This window comes from Syngnathus acus, chromosome 2 (assembly GCF_901709675.1).
Source record: "Syngnathus acus chromosome 2, fSynAcu1.2, whole genome shotgun sequence".
NCBI lineage: Eukaryota > Metazoa > Chordata > Actinopteri > Syngnathiformes > Syngnathidae > Syngnathus > Syngnathus acus.
This window is the reverse complement of record NC_051088.1, coordinates 22,423,333-22,441,189: the sequence shown is the minus strand read 5'-3', so window position 1 is coordinate 22,441,189 and position 17,857 is coordinate 22,423,333. Positions and strand designations below refer to the sequence as shown.

General features: G+C 47.7%; 1 protein-coding gene across 2 annotated transcripts; it reads left to right on the top strand.

Annotated features, from left to right (window-relative positions):
* Window positions 1-137: 137 nt before the first annotated feature.
* Window positions 138-16,169, top strand: LOC119136058 (dihydropyridine-sensitive L-type skeletal muscle calcium channel subunit alpha-1-like). Of its 2 annotated transcripts, XM_037274204.1 has the most exons (45): window positions 385-569; window positions 2,068-2,173; window positions 2,905-3,044; window positions 3,113-3,246; window positions 3,315-3,467; window positions 3,529-3,734; window positions 4,202-4,305; window positions 4,386-4,531; window positions 4,678-4,759; window positions 4,846-5,006; window positions 5,079-5,304; window positions 7,271-7,478; window positions 7,543-7,663; window positions 7,738-7,852; window positions 7,921-8,020; window positions 8,088-8,157; window positions 8,217-8,349; window positions 8,436-8,565; window positions 8,654-8,713; window positions 8,825-8,931; window positions 9,006-9,093; window positions 9,165-9,272; window positions 9,336-9,388; window positions 9,455-9,601; window positions 9,673-9,874; window positions 9,941-10,099; window positions 10,240-10,350; window positions 10,418-10,501; window positions 10,988-11,035; window positions 11,113-11,139; window positions 11,211-11,336; window positions 11,402-11,467; window positions 11,539-11,630; window positions 11,697-11,856; window positions 11,934-12,061; window positions 12,196-12,292; window positions 13,007-13,109; window positions 13,173-13,274; window positions 13,343-13,476; window positions 13,551-13,673; window positions 14,372-14,580; window positions 14,658-14,722; window positions 14,788-14,834; window positions 14,905-14,955; window positions 15,039-16,169. In XM_037274204.1, the coding sequence occupies exons 1-45, from the start codon at window positions 385-387 to the stop codon at window positions 15,258-15,260; spliced, it is 5,439 nt and encodes a 1,812-aa protein (XP_037130099.1). In that variant the 3' UTR covers window positions 15,261-16,169. The 2 variants fall into 2 exon arrangements, with proteins under 2 accessions (XP_037130090.1, XP_037130099.1); XM_037274195.1 differs by having other exon boundaries at window positions 138-569; window positions 8,654-8,931.
* Window positions 16,170-17,857: the final 1,688 nt, after the last annotated feature.

Sequence of the window (17,857 nt, the reverse complement as noted above, 5' to 3'; positions counted from 1 at the left end):
AATTCACACAAACCAACACACTAAACATGAGTCACAAATGTAAACATTTGATCAACCTTGGTCACCTCCCTTGCCCTGCCCAGACAACCCACCCCACCCCCCTTCATTTCATCTCATCCCATCTTGCAGGTCGTCACCCCCCAAACCTTTTTACCACCCCCAAGCATGGCTCGCTGCTAGTTCACGGTCTAAAATTAAACTCCAGCAGGGCCAACTGCGCTTGCTGCCACTTGGCCGGCAGGTTTTCCAGTCAGAGGTCCTCAGCCAGGCGAGGCCCGCGGCTCCGCGGGAGGCTCAAACAAACGCAATTATCAGCCTCAGGTTGGGATTATACAAGCGGCGGAGCCATTTCTCTGGAATTGAGGCCCCGTGGGAATCTCCAGGATGGCGGCAAACTCGGACGCGTCCAAGCCGGTCATCATGAATGAAGAGGAGCTGAAGAGGAAGCAGCGGGAGAAGCTGAAGAAGTTACAGGCCACGGGGGGCAACCCAAGACCTGCTAGATCCCTCTTCCTCTTCACTCTTAAAAATCCCTTCCGCAAGGCCTGCATTAACATTGTGGAGTGGAAGTATCCTTTATATTATATTGAGACGTCAGGTGCCCAAACCATTTGGCAACTCGATCGAGCTGCTACGATTAAGCTGCTTTACACCAGCTGTTTGCCGAGATGTCAATCGCTAGCCCCCTTAAGCTCGCGTCAATTTGCCGTGTGACGTGCAAAGACTTGTGTTATTCCCTGGCAGCCCACGTCCATGCAGGCACGCAAGGCCATTCTGTGTTTAATGTGAAAATAGCACTCAAATGCTTCCACTATGTGTGACTTGGCGCGCAGAATATCACTCAGCAGTCTCTGCGGGGACTTTCCTGCTTTTATTTTAGCCTCATGCCCATTCCGGGTTCAGACATCTTCCAGAACAGAATTAGCCGACAGCAATTGATGTATTTTCAGATGACCCATATGCTACTCCGTTAATGAGTATGGATAAACTTTTGGATCAATAGATAGTCAGGGTCACGTTTTGCTGATTTCTTGACCGACTTCACTATTCAGGGCTTATTTATTGTATACAAAATATTTTACATTAGTGAGGATTTTAACATGGGAAGAAAGGGCCAACTTAGATTGTGAACCCCATTATGTAAAAAGGAAAAAAAAATCCCTCCACGTTCCGTTGCCATTTGTCGCCACATGCTCAACCGAGTCATGGGCACTTTTTATTGCACAAGTATAATCACATTGGTATGTCCCCCCGCAGGACATGTAGACCACAAGTGGGGGGGGGGGAGAAGAAAAAAACATACAGTGTGGTAACGTTTGACAAGAATGAGGAACAAGTCTGACTCATTTTGGCAGGCGTGCGTGTGTTTGGCTGCTTTGGACATATTCTTGGGCCGCGCAGCTGTCCTGCTGCATCACAGCGGGGACATGATGCTGACCTGGCAGGCGAATTCTCTTAGTGAGCCCCCTACTGGTGGGAATGAGAAAGTGTCGAGGCCGATACTCCGTTGTGATGCAGCGCATTGGTGAAAAGCAGGGTTGTTGTTTTCTTGCCTTGCCAAAGATAAGTTGATCTTCGTGAAATTAGCACCAAAACGAATTTAGGCCTAGAGCAGGGGTTCTCAATCTTTTGTCACCAAATACCACCGAAAAAAAATTATTCCATCAGATACCAGCACCATGATAGCCTTTATTCCTGACATATATATTTAGCATCTTTGTATCTTTACGGACAGTTTAACTGTGATTAAAACTAACTAATCTCTTCAACTGTACCTGGAAGTCCCAATCATCTCACCTACAACTATTTTAAAATAAAGTAAACACAGTGAGCAGGTCACAGGATGCTTTGCTGTGGAATCTACCCCGCAGGACACCGCAATTCTCATCTTTAATCATTTTATTAATGTCTTATATGACAGCCCAATAAACTTATCCAAGTCACACATGGCACGTCCAGTGACGTGGTGGGAGCTTAGGGCAGCAAATATCATCTGTTCTTATTTCTTTAGGGACAAAGTGCAATTCCCATCATCCTTGAGTAATAATCCTGAACAGCAGCATCCAGAACCTTTGAGATCATCATCTTATTGACCATCTTTGCAAACTGTGTCGCCCTGGCCGTGTTCCTGCCCATGCCCGAAGAAGATAGCAATAACACCAATACCAGCCTGGTAAGCGAGAATGATCGCTCCGTCGGGACCACTCATGTCTCAAATGTGATTTGGCTTTGTACGCTGTTTTGGATGTGTTCAAATATCCGTGACTTAATGATTTATATGGCATCCACGTGGGTGCCATTCGTTAGCTTGTCTGTGGGGTTTTGTATTGTTTGCTAGCATTAAGCTAGCTTAATTGTTTATATGGCATCCACGTGGGTGCTTGTCTATGGCGTTTTGCATTGAGTGCTAGCATTAAGCTAGCCAAAGGCAAACATCCGTGGTTGTTTGATGTACAAAAGTTGTAATTCTCTTTGTTTTGTGTGAAGTTAAATTAGAAGTGGCGAGAAATAGCTCAAAGACCTTTTTTGGAAGAATTATTCGTAACCTGCATGTCACAAAGTCAGTTGAGTTTACTGTCCATGCAGCGTTCATCAAGTTTTTGCTCGCAAGTCAAAGCAAAAAGAAAAAGTGTCTCGTATCTACAAAAGAGATCTTTCTGACACTCAACCAAATGGATATCACAATACATAAATAAGTTTATACTCATCTTGGGTATATCAGGGACTGACCCATTTGGCCAAATGCCTTCTCATTCCTCTGAGGTAACAAGAGCTGCTTTCTCTGGGAAGATCTGCATACACAAACCCAAATGACTCAAGAGAACTATAAAAATAGCTTTCAATCAATTTCTAGCTTTACTTGACGCAGAAGATCTTTAATTGGATAACTTTTTTTTTCCGCAGGAAAGTCTGGAGTACGTTTTCTTGGTCATCTTCACCTTGGAGTGCTTTCTGAAGATCATTGCTTATGGTTTTGTGTTCCACGAGGGTGCATATTTACGCAACTGCTGGAACATATTGGATTTTGTCATCGTCTTCATGGGGTAAGAAAGAACCTTTGATGCGTGACCACAGCAACGTATGGGAGCGCTCAGTGATGGTCCTCCTCCAGGTTGGTCACCTTTGCCCTGGATACCTTCAATACGATAGCAGGCGTTCCCATGGAGAAAGGCGGCGGCTTCGACATGAAGGCGCTGAGAGCCTTCAGGGTTCTGCGTCCCTTACGCCTCGTCTCCGGAGTTCCCAGTAGGAAGCGGTTGGCGATCACCTTTTATTGGACCTGAGGAGAATCTCTGTATCTTGTTTGCATCCAGGCCTGCAGGTGGTGATGAACTCCATCCTGAAAGCCATGCTCCCTCTGCTGCACATTGCCCTGCTGGTCTTCTTGCTGGTCACCATCTACGCCATCATGGGACTGGAGCTCTTCAAGTGCAAAATGCACAAGACCTGCTACTACACGGGCACAAGTACGCGGCAATGACGAAAATGTTAGGATGAACTTTGACCTTGATTCTTGCACCGCTGCAGATATCTATTCAACAGCAGAGGGGGAGAGGCCCGCCCCCTGCGCTCAGGCCGGGAACGGACGGCGCTGCTTGATCAACGGCTCCGAGTGCCGGCCGGGCTGGGAAGGTCCCAACGACGGCATCACCCACTTTGACAACATCGGCTTCGCCATGCTCACAGTCTACCAGTGCATCACCATGGAGGGATGGACCAAAGTTCTCTACTGGGTTGGTCACGCGGCCATGTCTTTACCAATCTGCATTGCAAAAACTTTCCAGAACGCTACCGCACAAATATTTTTCATATTTTTTTTCTTTTGTTTTTATCTACATTCCAGTATATATACTACACATATACATACAAACACTACCGTACAAATATTTTTTATGTATTTTTTTATATTTATTTTAAATATATTTTAATATATATTTTTTAATATATATTTTGTTTTTGTTTTTACATACATACCAAACACTACCATACAAATATTTTTTTTTATATATTTTTTAAAAATATTTTGTAATATATTTTTGGTACTAATTTTTATATTTTTTTAAAATATTTTTTAAGATGGGTTTTTGTTTTGTGTTTACCTACATACATCACATCTGCAACATTAAGAGAAGTCCTAACTTGTTTTCTAAAGCTGATGAATCGGCTAAGGCCACCCCTAAATGTGTGCGATGTCTTTCAGATCAACGACGCCATCGGAAACGAATGGCCTTGGGTCTACTTTGTTCCTCTCATTCTTGTGGGCTCCTTCTTTGTGCTCAATTTGGTTCTGGGCGTGCTGAGCGGGTACGCCGACTCAGCACGTACCGTAGAACTTCACGCCACGATTTTCTCAACACGATTGAAAATGTTCTTCCTCTGCTCAGAGAGTTCACCAAAGAGCGGGAGAAAGCCCGGTCCCGAGGAGAGTTCCAGAAGTTGCGGGAGCGTCAGCAGCTGGATGAGGACCTGCACGGCTACATGGAGTGGATCACCCACGCTGAGGTCCTTGACGCTGACAGAGAGGGCCAAGGTCAGAGAACTGCAAATTGATTACACTGTCCGTCAGTCTGTCCGTCTATCTGTCTAATGTAATCTACCCACTTATCCATCCATCCATCTATCCATCCATCCATCCATCCATCCATCCATCCATCCATCCATCCATCCGCTCGCCAGGTCTCCTGCCTCTGACCAGCGGGGATTCTGACACCGACAGCCTGTTTGACATGGAGGGCAAGAGTCGTGTGGTCTACTACTAGTGAGTAATCTTCGACTGTTTACGTGCACGTGTTGACGTAAACAACACTTCGTTGTCCCCGCCGCCGGCGTTGCTTTGGCATCCAGTCGCCTGGCTCGTCGCTGGAACCGCTTCTTCAGGATGAAGTGTCTGGTTTATGTGAAGACCAGAGCGTTTTACTGGCTGGTGATGTTCCTGGTGCTCCTCAACACGCTGACCATCGCCACGGAGCACCACCACCAGCCCGCCATGCTCACAACGATTCAAGGTTGAGCAACCCCCACGTGGACTCCTAACGGACTCAGGTTCACACTCTTCTCTCTCTCCTGTCTGTCGGCAGACGTGGCGAGCCGCGTCCTCCTGGTGCTCTTTGTCATCGAGATGTTTGTGAAAATGTACGCGCTGGGACCCCGGGCGTATTTCATGTCGCTGTTCAACCGTTTTGACTTCTTCGTGGTGATTTGCGGCATCCTGGAGATGATCATGTTGTCGGTGGGAGAGGTCACCCCCCTGGGTTTCTCCGTACTCCGATGTATTCGGCTCCTCAGGATCCTTAAAGTCACAAAGTGAGTCTGGCAAGCCACAAACACGTTACTCCTTAAACGCTGTCAAAAGTGGATTTGCACGGAATGATAGAGAGAAATGACTTTCAATACTGAAAGTAATGAATTATCTTTATCCATGTATCCATTTTCTATATCCTCATTAGGGTTGCAAGATGAAATTCTATAAGAACTATTATATTGAAATATTTTTATTTAATATTCAATTCAATATTACTATATTGAAATATTTTTACTATGGTACCAGCTCAGTGGGACTTTAACTTTATTTTGTGTATTACATTTTTATAAATATTTTTCAGCAGTATTTCAGCACCACTTTTCCCTTTTAGCCCCATAATCTCATTTTCAGTGATACTATTTTTGGACCAAATGACTCAAAATTGGTCAATATTACTTTGTAGTTATTCCCAACATTGTTCAACAGTATTCAGATCAGATTAGATATTTATCCTTTATATTATATTTATATCCTCAGCCTCCCTGGTAAGGTCTATTCAGGGGTGCTGGAGAGGAGGGTCCGTCGGGAGGTCGAACCTCGGATTCAGGAGGAACAGTGTGGCTTTCGTCCTGGCCGTGGAACAGTGGACCAGCTCTTCACCCTCAACAGGATCCTCGAGGGTGCATGGGAGTTCGCCCAACCAGTCCACATGTGTTTTGTGGACTTGGAGAAGGCGTTCGACCGTGTCCCTCGGGAGGTTCTGTGGGGGGTGCTTCGGGAGTACGGGGTACCGAGCCAACTGATAAGGGCGGTTCGGTCCCTGTATCACCGATGCCAGAGTGTGGTCCGCATTTCCGGCAGTAAGTCGGATTCGTTCCCAGTGAGGGTTGGACTCCGCCAAGGCTGCCCTTTGTCACCGATTCTGTTCATAATTTTTATGGACAGAATTTCTAGGTGCAGCCGAGGCGTTGAGGGTGTCCGGTTTGGGGACCTCAGCATCGCGTCTCTGCTTTTTGCAGACGACGTTGTGCTGTTGGCTTCTTCAGGCCGTGATCTCCAGCTCTCACTGGAGCGGTTCGCAGCCGAGTGTGAAGCGGTCGGGATGAGGGTCAGCACCTCCAAATCCGAGTCCATGGTCCTCGATCGGAAAAGGGTGGAATGCCCTCTCCGGATCGGGGATGAGATCCTGCCCCAAGTGGAGGAGTTTAAGTATCTTGGGGTCTTGTTCACGAGTGAGGGGAGGATGGAGCGTGAGATCGACAGGCGGATCGGTGCAGCGTCGGCAGTAATGCGGACTCTGTACCGGTCCGTCGTGGTAAAGAGAGAGCTGAGCCAAAAGGCAAAGCTCTCAATTTACCGGTCGATTTACGCTCCTACCCTCACCTATGGTCACGAGCTATGGGTCGTGACCGAAAGAACGAGATCCCGGATACAAGCGGCCGAAATGAGTTTTCTCCGCAGGATGTCCGGGCTCTCCCTTAGAGATAGGGTGAGAAGTTCGGTCATCCGGGAGAGACTCGGAGTAGAGTCGCTACTCCTCCACGTTGAGAGGAGCCAGATGAGGTGGCTCGGGCATCTCATCAGGATGCCTCCTGGACGCCTCCCTGGGGAGGTGTTCCGGGCATGTCCCACCGGTAGGAGACCCCGGGGACGACCCAGGACGCGCTGGAGAGACTATGTCTCTCGGCTGGCCTGGGAACGCCTTGGGATCCCCCGGGATGAGCTAGATGAAGTAGCTGGGGAGAGGGAAGTCTGGGAGTCCCTCCTGAAGCTGCTGCCCCCGCGACCCGACCCCGGATAAGCGGAAGAAGATGGATGGATGGATGGATTATATTTATAAAAATCATAAGTCCTTGACTGCTGCGGGTGTTTCCATTTTGTTTGGAGTAGACAGCAACAGTTTATTGCCATGACCGTATAGAATACGTCAATGCCGCTGTAATGACTGAGAAGCCCTCTAGGTGGTGCTATTGCATCCCTCTGCTTTTGAGATCAGCGCAACGAATCACGGCTGTCCTCTTCTCGCAGGTACTGGACCTCTCTGAGTAACCTGGTGGCCTCCCTGCTCAACTCTGTCCGCTCCATCGCTTCGCTGCTCCTCCTCCTCTTCCTCTTCATCGTCATCTTCTCGCTGCTCGGCATGCAAGTGTTTGGGGGCAAGTTCAACTTTCCTGACAACAGGCCCAGACGAAGCAACTTTGATAACTTCCCTCAAGCCCTCATCAGCGTGTTCCAGGTGAGATGTTTTCCACAGGGTCCAACACGTTTGCTACTTACTATAAGCCGTCGTGGTCTTCCAGATCTTAACGGGGGAGGAGTGGACGGCCATCATGAACAACGGCATCATGGCCTACGGCGGCCCGGTTTTCCCCGGCATTCTGGTTGCCATCTACTTCATCGTCCTCTTTGTCTGTGGAAACTGTATCCTAGCCGAAACTCCCCCGTGGGATATTTGAGCCAGTCAAAGATTGTTTTCCCGAACCCGATCCGAGCAGATATTCTTCTCAACGTCTTCTTGGCCATCGCGGTGGACAACCTCGCGGAGGCCGAGAGTCTGACCTCAGCTCAGAAGGAAAAGGCGGAGGAGAAGTTGAGGAGGAAGCTGCTGCGGTGAATCAATCATTGCAAAAAAAGTCAGTGATCATCTGCACTCCTTCTTATCACGTCTTTGTGTGTAGGTCCAAAATGCCCGACAAGACAGATGAGGAGAGGGAGAGGATCTCCAAGAAACTGGCTGAGCAGAGAGCCAAGCTGGAGGGAATGCCGACCACAGCCAAGGTTCAGCTACCTTCAATCACACGACACACTTGATGAGTCATCATCAACAATCATCTTGTTTCATCAGCTCAAGATTGACGAGTTTGAGTCCAATGTCAATGAAGTGAAAGATCCTTTCCCGCCCGCCGACTTCCCAGGTACGCAATTCGTCATCTTTTCAAGATCGCAGCCAAACTCTGTTTTTGCCTTCTCCAAGGCGACGATGAGGAGGAGGAACCCGAAATCCCCATCAGCCCTCGCCCGCGTCCCATGGCCGACCTGCAGTTGAAGGAGGAAGCCGTGCCGCTGCCCGAAGCCAGCTCTTTTTTCATCTTCGGCCCGCAAAACAAGTCGGTGGCGGACGCCTTTGCGCAAATGCCGATTGGCCATCTCGCTGATTGCGCGTGCTCTCGTTGTTGTCGCCGACGGGGCTCAGGTTCCGCAAACTGTGCTACAAGATCATCAACGCCTCGTCTTTTACAAATCTGATCCTGCTCTTCATCCTGCTGTCCTCCATCTCCCTGGCAGCCGAGGACCCCATCGATCCGAATTCTTATCGAAACCAGGTGCCGAGCTCTTTCGGTGTGAAAGCGCCGCCAAAGCCGTTTGACAAAATCCGAGCGACGTCGTTGCCTTCTGTCTCTCGTCCCGCAGATTTTGGCCTACGCCGACATCGTCTTCACGACTGTGTTCACCATTGAGATTGTGCTGAAGGTAAGAGCGGATGGATGGATGGATGGATGGATGGATGGATGGATGGATGGATGGATGGATGGATGGATGGATGGATGGATGGATATTAATTGCAACTTTTTTCCACGGCAGATGACAGTTTATGGCGCATTCATGCACGAGGGCTCGTTCTGTCGCAACTCCTTCAACATCCTGGATCTAATTGTGGTCGGAGTCTCGCTGCTCTCGATGGGCATGGAGTGAGTACGCCCGTGTGACCCGCCGTGTGAAACGTCGCGTTGTCATTGTTGCCTGCGTCATTTGCGGTGTTCAGATCCAGCGCCATCTCAGTGGTGAAGATTCTCAGGGTGCTCAGGGTGCTGCGGCCTCTCAGGGCCATCAATCGAGCCAAAGGCCTCAAGGTCTGCGCTTAGCGTCACGCTAACTCGCTCGCCATCGGAGCTTTTCTTCTAACTTTCTTTTTTCGGTGCAGCACGTGGTCCAGTGTGTATTTGTGGCCATCAAAACCATCGGAAACATCGTCCTGGTCACCATGCTGCTAAATTTCATGTTTGCCTGCATAGGAGTGCAACTTTTCAAGGTTGGTGACGTCGCCCACCATCTTGCTAACATCTTGCTAACGCTCTGTTCTTTTTTACCACAGGGGAAATTTTACAGCTGCACGGACGTGTCCAAAATAACAGAGGAGGAGTGCCAGTAAGGCAAATATCCGTTTGGCTTTGGAAATGCACCGATGGTTCACTCGTGGCTTTCTGCTCACAGGGGATTCTACGTGAAGCACATTGAGAACACTCTGCAGGACACGGTGGTGGCCAAACGGGAATGGCTCAACAATGACTTCAACTTTGACAACGTCCTGTACGGCATGCTGGCGCTCTTTACCGTTTCCACCTTTGAGGGCTGGCCCAAGTACGTGTTGACGCGTCGTCGGGTTGCGTACACGCGTAGAAGTTAGTTCAGAAGGTATAACTCGTCGGCAGACTCTTGTATCGAGCCATCGACTCGGACGAAGAAGACATGGGCCCCGTCTTCAACAACCGGGTGGACGTGTCCATCTTCTTCATCATCTACATCATCCTCATCGCCTTCTTCATGATGAACATCTTTGTGGGCTTCGTCATCGTCACCTTCCAGGAGCAAGGCGAGCAGGAGTACAAGGATTGCGAGCTGGACAAGAACCAGGTGCGCTGCCGCCGCCGCCGCCGCCTTTAAACCGCGATGTGACCCGATCTCCGTTGCCTTTTTTAGCGTCAGTGCGTGCAGTACGCCTTGAAGGCCCGACCGCTGAGGTGCTACATCCCCAAAAACCCGTATCAGTACCGGGTCTGGTACATCGTGACCTCCTGCTACTTTGAGTACCTCATGTTCTTCCTCATTATGCTCAACACTTTGTGCCTGGGGATGCAGGTAGGTCAGTTTGCTTCCACATCCAAAGATAGAAATGAGACTTTGAGAATTTGCAGATTGACTTTTTTTTTTTTTTTTTTTAAATGAGATCCAGCCGATGTCAAATGTTGTGTCTGTCTGTGTGTGTGTTTGCTTTTCAGCACTGCAACCAGTCCGACCACGTGACCAAGCTGTCGGACATTCTCAACTTGATCTTCACGGTGCTCTTCACGGTGGAGATGATTCTCAAGCTCATGGCCTTCAAAGCAAAGGTGGGCTTTATTCTGGGCCGATGGGGCCCGACCCCCCCACCTATCCTGAGCGGATGCCTCTGCGCAGGGTTACTTCGGAGATCCCTGGAACGTGTTTGACTTCATCATCGTCATCGGCAGCGTGGTGGACGTCATCCTGAGCGAAATAGACGTGAGTAAATGGCGCTCGGGTGTTCAACGGGAGGTTCCCGGCCAATGACTCTCTGTCTTACTGTACTGTGTGTATTCGATGCTGCGAGCCAGACGCGTATAAGCGCGGCCCCGATCGTTGCCGGCACAACTAGTTGGCAGAATCTGGTCAGTAATGCGGTTGGCCGTCCGTCACAAGCACCACCGCCATCCTCCAGAGCAGCATCTCTATTCTGTCACCCACCGCCATGTCACTCCCATCATTGCCACAATTCTTTTCCATTTGGAATGTCCACGTGTGTCGAGTCAACAGCGCTGATTGACTTTTTTTTTTTTTTTTAGTCACCGTATGTGATGACGCAATTTCTGCAGGTTTTCACGGCCTCTCACGCACGGACACGCTTTTGGGCCGCTTTTCAACCACGCCTTTTTTCTGGCTTTCCACACGCCTCGCTCACCTTGTCCTTTCTGCTCTACATCTCACTCATCACCTGTGTCTCCTTTGCAGAGCGCCCTGGCCGCCAGCGGAGGACTGTACTGTCTCCAAGGCTGCGCTGTAAATATCTGCCCACCACTGCTGCATGCTGTGTCCTCTTTTGCACGCTCGACTAATTGTGTTCATTTGTTTTGCAGGACACCAATCCCATGCAAGCAATCGCGGTAAGCGGCCATCGTCGTCAACCACGTCTGCATTTACGCAAAGATTGACAGCGAGCATTGTCCACGGGCAGGCCTCGGAGAACGCTTCGGTTTCCATCACGTTTTTCCGACTCTTCCGCGTCATGCGGTTGGTGAAACTGCTGAACCGCTCTGAGGGCATCCGTAACCTCCTGTGGACCTTCATCAAGTCCTTCCAGGTGCGTTCCTCGCGTTCAAGCGCCAGCGGCAAGCGAGCTAAGCCTCATCTCGTTCCGCTCTTCAGGCTCTTCCTCACGTGGCTCTGCTCATCGTCATGCTCTTCTTCATCTACGCCGTGATCGGGATGCAGGTGAGCAAGCTGGAGCGCTCGCTTCCGCATCAGAACATGCTCGACTCAGCGGCGTTTTAAACACGTTTTAGATTTTCGGAAAGATCGCCTTAGTGGACGGCACGGAAATCAACCGCAACAACAACTTCCAGACGTTCCCTCAGGCGGTTCTCATGTTGTTCCGGTGAGTTCTCGCCGAGCGTTGGGCGCCCGCGTAAACGGCCGAGCACGCTGAAGATTTGATCTGCAGATGCGCCACCGGAGAAGGTTGGGAGGAAGTCATGATGGCGTCCATGTACGGGCAAAAGTGCGACCCCAAGTCTGACTTTCAGCCTGGAGAAGAGTTCACCTGCGGCTCCAACTTCGCCGTCTTCTACTTCCTCAGTTTCTACTGCCTCTGCGCCTTCCTGGTTAGCGATCCACAATCGCGATTGGCCGCTGGCTCGGCGAGACGACTTTTAACAATAAGTTTCGCCACCTTCTGCAGATCCTCAACCTGTTTGTCGCTGTCATCATGGACAATTTTGACTACCTGACACGTGATTGGTCACTGCTGGGTCCACACCACCTGGATGAGTTTAAGAAGATTTGGGCGGAATATGACCCAGAGGCCACGTAAGCCACGATGACCCCCAAAAAAAGACATTTCTGGATGAAATGCCTTGAGAGGAGAACTCGATCTGAGCACGTCCAACTTTTTGTTGAGGTTTCGGAGCATTTGTGTTGAAGGTGTTTGTGTGCTCGGCCAGAGGCAGAATCAAACATCTGGATGTGGTGACGCTGCTGAGACGCATCCAGCCTCCGCTGGGCTTCGGCAAGTTCTGCCCTCATCGTGCAGCCTGCAAGGTACGCGCTGGGACACTGTCTATTTAAAAAAAAAAAAAAAAAACAACTTTATTCAACGTCACGTTTACGTTCACATCAAATATGAATGTTAAAAAGAGAAAAAAAGTTTGTTTCTTCATACAGGAGGTGACAAAAGAGACAAGCGAAGTAAAGTGATTTTTTTTGTAAAATACTATTTATGAGAGCTCACCCTTCAAGAAATGAAATTAACTCCAATCAACCAAATCTTGTGGTATACTGCCATCTGCTGGTTGGTTTGTGTCACTGCAGTTGTCAAATAACCCAGTGATTTTGTATTATAAAACCTCGGATTTTATTGTATGTTGACGGAAGCCCTTTTCAAGAACGAGCATAGACGGGGACGTGGGATGACGATATTTTGAACGACGAAAAGACGACAATGGATTTTTAGTATAGTGCCCACCTTTGACCTTGTGGCCCCTGTGGCTCAACCAGTAGCGTGGGTCGTTCGTAAACCAGATTAATGATTAACGATGAATTGAGAAAGCGTTCTTAATTGAAGTACATGTTAAATCATTGAATAAATAATAAAAAGAAAGATTATTATAGTAGAAGATATATTTAATTAAAATTGACAAAATGAAAATCCTAAGACATTGTGGAGGAATGGGAATGGATTTAAGTGATTTTTAAATTATTCAACTCAGACTTAGGTGGAATAAATGTATCATTTGAGTTTGTTTGTGTTGGCAGCGCTTGGTCGGCATGAACATGCCGCTCAACAGTGACGGCACGGTCACCTTCAACGCCACCCTCTTCTCTTTGGTCAGGACAGCCCTGAAGATCAAAACAGAAGGTGGAGCTCGCCGACGCTTTTCACAGTCGCGTGTGTTTGTTGACCTTGATTTCTCGTGAGCAGGAAACTTTGAGCAGGCCAACGAGGAGCTTCGAGCCATCATCAAGAACATCTGGAAGCGAACGAGCATGAAGTTGTTGGATCAGGTCATCCCTCCCATAGGCGGTGAGCACGCCGACACCATTCCCGGCATCCAAAGGCCTTTCGGAGACTGACCGCGCCTCCACTTGCAGATGATGAGGTCACCGTGGGAAAATTCTACGCCACTTTCCTACTCCAGGATCATTTACGAAAGTTCCTGAAACGCCAGGAGGAGTACTACGGATACCGGCCAACCAAGAAGAACGCCTCCGGCCCCGAGATCCAAGTAAGTCGGCCCAAGGGCTTCAGAGGCTCTAGAAGTTTCCTTTGGTGGCATGCCTCCTCTTCTGGATCCCGCAGGCCGGTCTCAGGGCTATTGAGGATGAAGTGGCTGCAGAAATGCACCGAGCAATTTCGGGAGACCTGCACAATGAGGACGAAATGAGAGCCATGCAGGAAGCTGGGGAGGAACACATTTACCAGGTGAAAGAAAATGTTGCTCACAAGACTGACAGGAAGCACAATGCTAATTTCACTGAAAGTAGCTTTCACTCTTTAGGCTCATGTTTCAAACTAGGGCTTAAAACTAGGGTTAGGGCTTCAAACTAGGGTTTTAAAACCCTAACACTAGTTTGAAACCATTGTTTGAAACCCAAACCCTAATTTGAAACACAACTGTAAAACCATAAACCTAGGTTTAAACCCTACTTTAGACCCTAAACCTGGTTTTAAACCCTATTTTGAAACTCTAACCCAAGTTTTAAATGCTACTTTGAAACCCTAACCCAAGTTTTATACCCTACTTTAGACCCTAACTGTTGTTTTAAACCCTAGTTTGAAACCCTAACCCTAATTTGAAACCCTAAACCTAGTTTTAAACCCTAATTTGAAACGCTAACCCTAGTTTTAAATGCTACTTTGAAACCCTAACCCTAGTTTAAACCCTAGTTTGAAACCCTACTTTGAAACCCTAACCCTAGTTAGAGACACAGTTACTGCCTGGATACATTTTGGGAGCACATTGTGGCCAGAATTAAACTTTTTTGCCCATATGTCTGTAGATTGTTAGATTTAACAAATGTTAAGGTGTAGAATTGTCTAAAAAAAATCCCATTAATCAATGTATCCCAATATTTTTGCTGTTACTTGTGAAGTTTGATTGACAATGTTGACACGTACAGCGTACACACGGCTTGTTTGGAAATCGAGTAGAGCCGTTCGCCGCGGAGAACGTCAACGCTCCGCCGCCGCACATGACCAACCGGAGGCCCCTCAAATTCTTGGAAAACCAGCCCGAGTCAACACTCCCTTCCCCTGCCACCGAGCCCGTTACGAACTTTGCGCCGCCAACGGCTCCCAAAAGCAACAGCAACAACAACGCCTTTGCAGAGTGAGCGTCCGACATGTGTCCTCAGATGAGACCACTGACATCCAGCGGCTGATGAGAAGCTTCTTGCTCTTTTTCAGATTGGGACTGCAAAGACAAGGTAGTGCCGAAGAGCTTGACAGCCCCGCTGAGGATGCAGGAGCAGGTACACAATTGTAGCTGAATATCTTCAAGTAAGAAGATGTTGATTTGATGTCTTCACCCTTGTAGACAATCTGCACCCATGGAACTTCACAGTGAGAACGGACCAAACGCAGGTAACGTGAACGGCCGGCCCGCGTGCGCCATATGAAGCAAAAAGAAATGAAAAGCGTCTCCTCTTTGCAGTTCCCCTACGAACCCAGGCTCGCCGACAGTCCGACCTCGGCCTATGACCAAGTGAGCGGCTTCGAAAGAGGCTTTTCCTTTGCCGTCCATCCTCAGTCCATTTAGAAATCGACTGCTTTGCTTTTGTCTCCCAGGCCAAGCACGAGACAGTTGACGAGACGCACGCTACCATCGAGGACCTCGAGGGTGCGGCCCGGGCTATCCTCAAAAAGAAGCGGCGCGTCCCCGTGCCTCCGCCAAGTCAAACGGAGCGTCCCGACCCGGCCGTGAGGAAGAAGAAACGCCCCATCGCCGCAACTCCCTCCGCTCATGGTCCGCACGGAGCTGAGCCGCCTGAGGCCGACTCCAACGTTTAGAGGCGCGGCCACGCGTGTGCTTATCACATGACTTCTTTTTGGGGGCGGCTCCGTCCTGAAGGACGACTCGGCCTGGGCTTCAAGTCAAATGTGCCCCGAATGGCTCTCTGTCGTGTTCAAGTCTTGATTTGTGGTGGCCAGCCCAAGTCTTCCTGTAAACAATCAGCAAAGTTCTCAACATTGGCAACAACCTTCAAAGTGGAGCATTTGCCAGTTGTTCTCAATTCAAAATGGCTAAAGAGATCAAGTGAATTCATTCATTCATTCCAGCCTCAACGTGTCACCATCATCTAACATTAAAGTCCCTGCAAAGTGAAAACACGTTTGAAGATTATTGCTGCAAATGTGCAGAGTGAAAACTCGATGTAAAAGTTCAAAACAACCAACTTTTCTAAATATTAGCTCGTATTCTGGTTCGGCGGCCACATTTTGGTCAGTTTCCCCCCCAAAATATGGTGAAAAGTAATGATAGGAAGATGAGGCTTCAAATTTGCTTCATGAACCAGTTGTAGTTTATTTACTCCACTAGATGGCACTGTCGGTTGACGTGAATAAAGCAGTTTTAGAAATGGCGAGTATACTTTTAACCCCAAAGTTGAACAGAGAGGACTGAAAAAATTAAAACTGCTTCATGAAACATATTTGAAGCTTCAGTAGTGAAAAGAAAAAGTGACACATTGCAATGATGAGTGACTGGTGTCCCTAATAAATTGCCATGGCTGTGAGTTTGCTTGGACACCTCAGCAGAGTTTCTCCTTGTAAAGTGAGCCCCTCTTTAAATAGTCCCAACGGGCAGAGTGTTTGTGGAACGGAATGTCCGAGTCCTCATTTTGAAAGTGTCTTGAAGCTGCAGTGCGATTCAAAACAAAGATTGATTTGTCAAATAAAGAATGAGAGGATTCGAAAGAATTCAACTTTTATTTGTAGAAAGCAAAGCAGTCGATAAAAGACACGGAGAGGAAATTGCCTCACGCTTTCATTTTGTCTAGCAGACATTCCGAATTTGGCTCTTTAACAGAAACACATTGCTGGTATTTTTGTCGTTTTTCTTTTTGTGATGACTGTTGTCTTTTCAGTGAACGAGAGTGACCGAATCACTTCCTAAAGTGATTCGTTCTTTTTTCAGTTCATATGACTTCAACCAGTAGGTGTCAGTAATGCCCATTGAAGCTGGTGCCACCTCGCCGTAAAACAAAACGAAGAAGAAAATGACTTGACTTCCCGTTCACGAACGAGTCGTGAATTGCATTTCCCGTTCACCAACGAACGTCTCTGTGAGTGAACGAATCAATGAGTGAACGAATCAGTGAGTGAACGAATCAGTGAGTGAACGAATCAGTGAGTGAACGAATCAGTGAGTGAACGAATCAGTGAGTGAGTGATTCGCATTTCCAGTTCATCGCGAGAACGGATCAGTGAGGGAACGAATCCTGACTTTCCCGTTCGCGGACGAGTCAACGGATCAGTGCCTTCCTTCCCGCCCATCAACGGAGATTATGCTTCTCTTTGGGTAATCTTGATTTTATAACATTTATAGTAGTAAACAACGTGTATGCATATATACGCCTAAATATTGTGATCCAATATATCTACTGCAATTTCACATTGGATTGCTGGTTTGAAATTTACTTTTAATAATATTATTATTTTTAATAAACTATGTTAAAACTTGTCTGGTGTTTTATTCCTTGTTTTTATATTCACCAATTAAAACATGAAAATCAGACATTTGGTGAACTGCTTTATATGACAATATGTGTAGGTACACCTCATGGAAACTTCAATAGGTACACTACACGAGGTAAAAAAAAAAAAAAAAAAAAGAATAAATAAATAAAGGGTTAATTGCACAATAAAAGCACATTTAGGTATACTCTGACACCTGGAACCGAACCAATTTCTTACCGAGCAAGAGCCCGTGTCACTAACCAGTCGGCTATTTCGACCGGTCACCCCATGGTTTTGTTTTGCACTGTTTTGTACGAGTGATGTGCATTCCTGTTTTAAGTGAACTGAATCTTTAGAATCGGTTCACTCAAAATATTTGTTCAAAAGAATCGTTCACCGAATCGTTCGCTACACTTTCTTATTTATTTAGTCTTTTTTTTTTTTTACCTCGTGAAGTGTACCTATTGTAGTGTCCATGAGGTGTACCTAATCACAGGCCACTTCAATAGGGAAAAAGCTTAAGTGAAAGTGAAAAGTGCCACACCCGCCCTCACCCCCACCTCCTGATTAGCTGTTGGATCTGTGACATCACTTGGACATTCCATTAGGTACACCGCCATTTTCAAGTGTACCTAATAACAGGCCACTTTATTAGGGAAATATCATGGTCAAAGGTCACAGGTGTCAAGTCTAGTCCTCGGGGCCGCGTTCCAACATGTTTTCCAAGTGACCCTCGTTAAGCGCACCTGCGTGAAAAGATTTAGCTCCTTTCACGTTCCGCAGGAGCTAAAACTTTTCACGCAGGTGCGCTTAACGAGGGACTCACACGGACACTCCATTAGGTACACCGCCATTTTCAAGTGTACCTAATAACAGGCCACTTTATTAGGGAAATATCATGGTCAAAGGTCACAGGTGTCAAGCTCTAG

Excerpts from the sequence above, each read along its gene's own strand:
- LOC119136058 (XM_037274195.1), top strand. The coding sequence starts at position 385 with ATGGCGGCAAACTCGGACGCGTCCAAGCCGGTCATCATGAATGAAGAG. Across the intron at positions 14,723-14,787 it reads CGCTGAGGATGCAGGAGCAG|ACAATCTGCACCCATGGAAC; the intron begins GTACACAATTGT and ends TCACCCTTGTAG. Across the intron at positions 14,956-15,038 it reads CGACCTCGGCCTATGACCAA|GCCAAGCACGAGACAGTTGA; the intron begins GTGAGCGGCTTC and ends TTTGTCTCCCAG.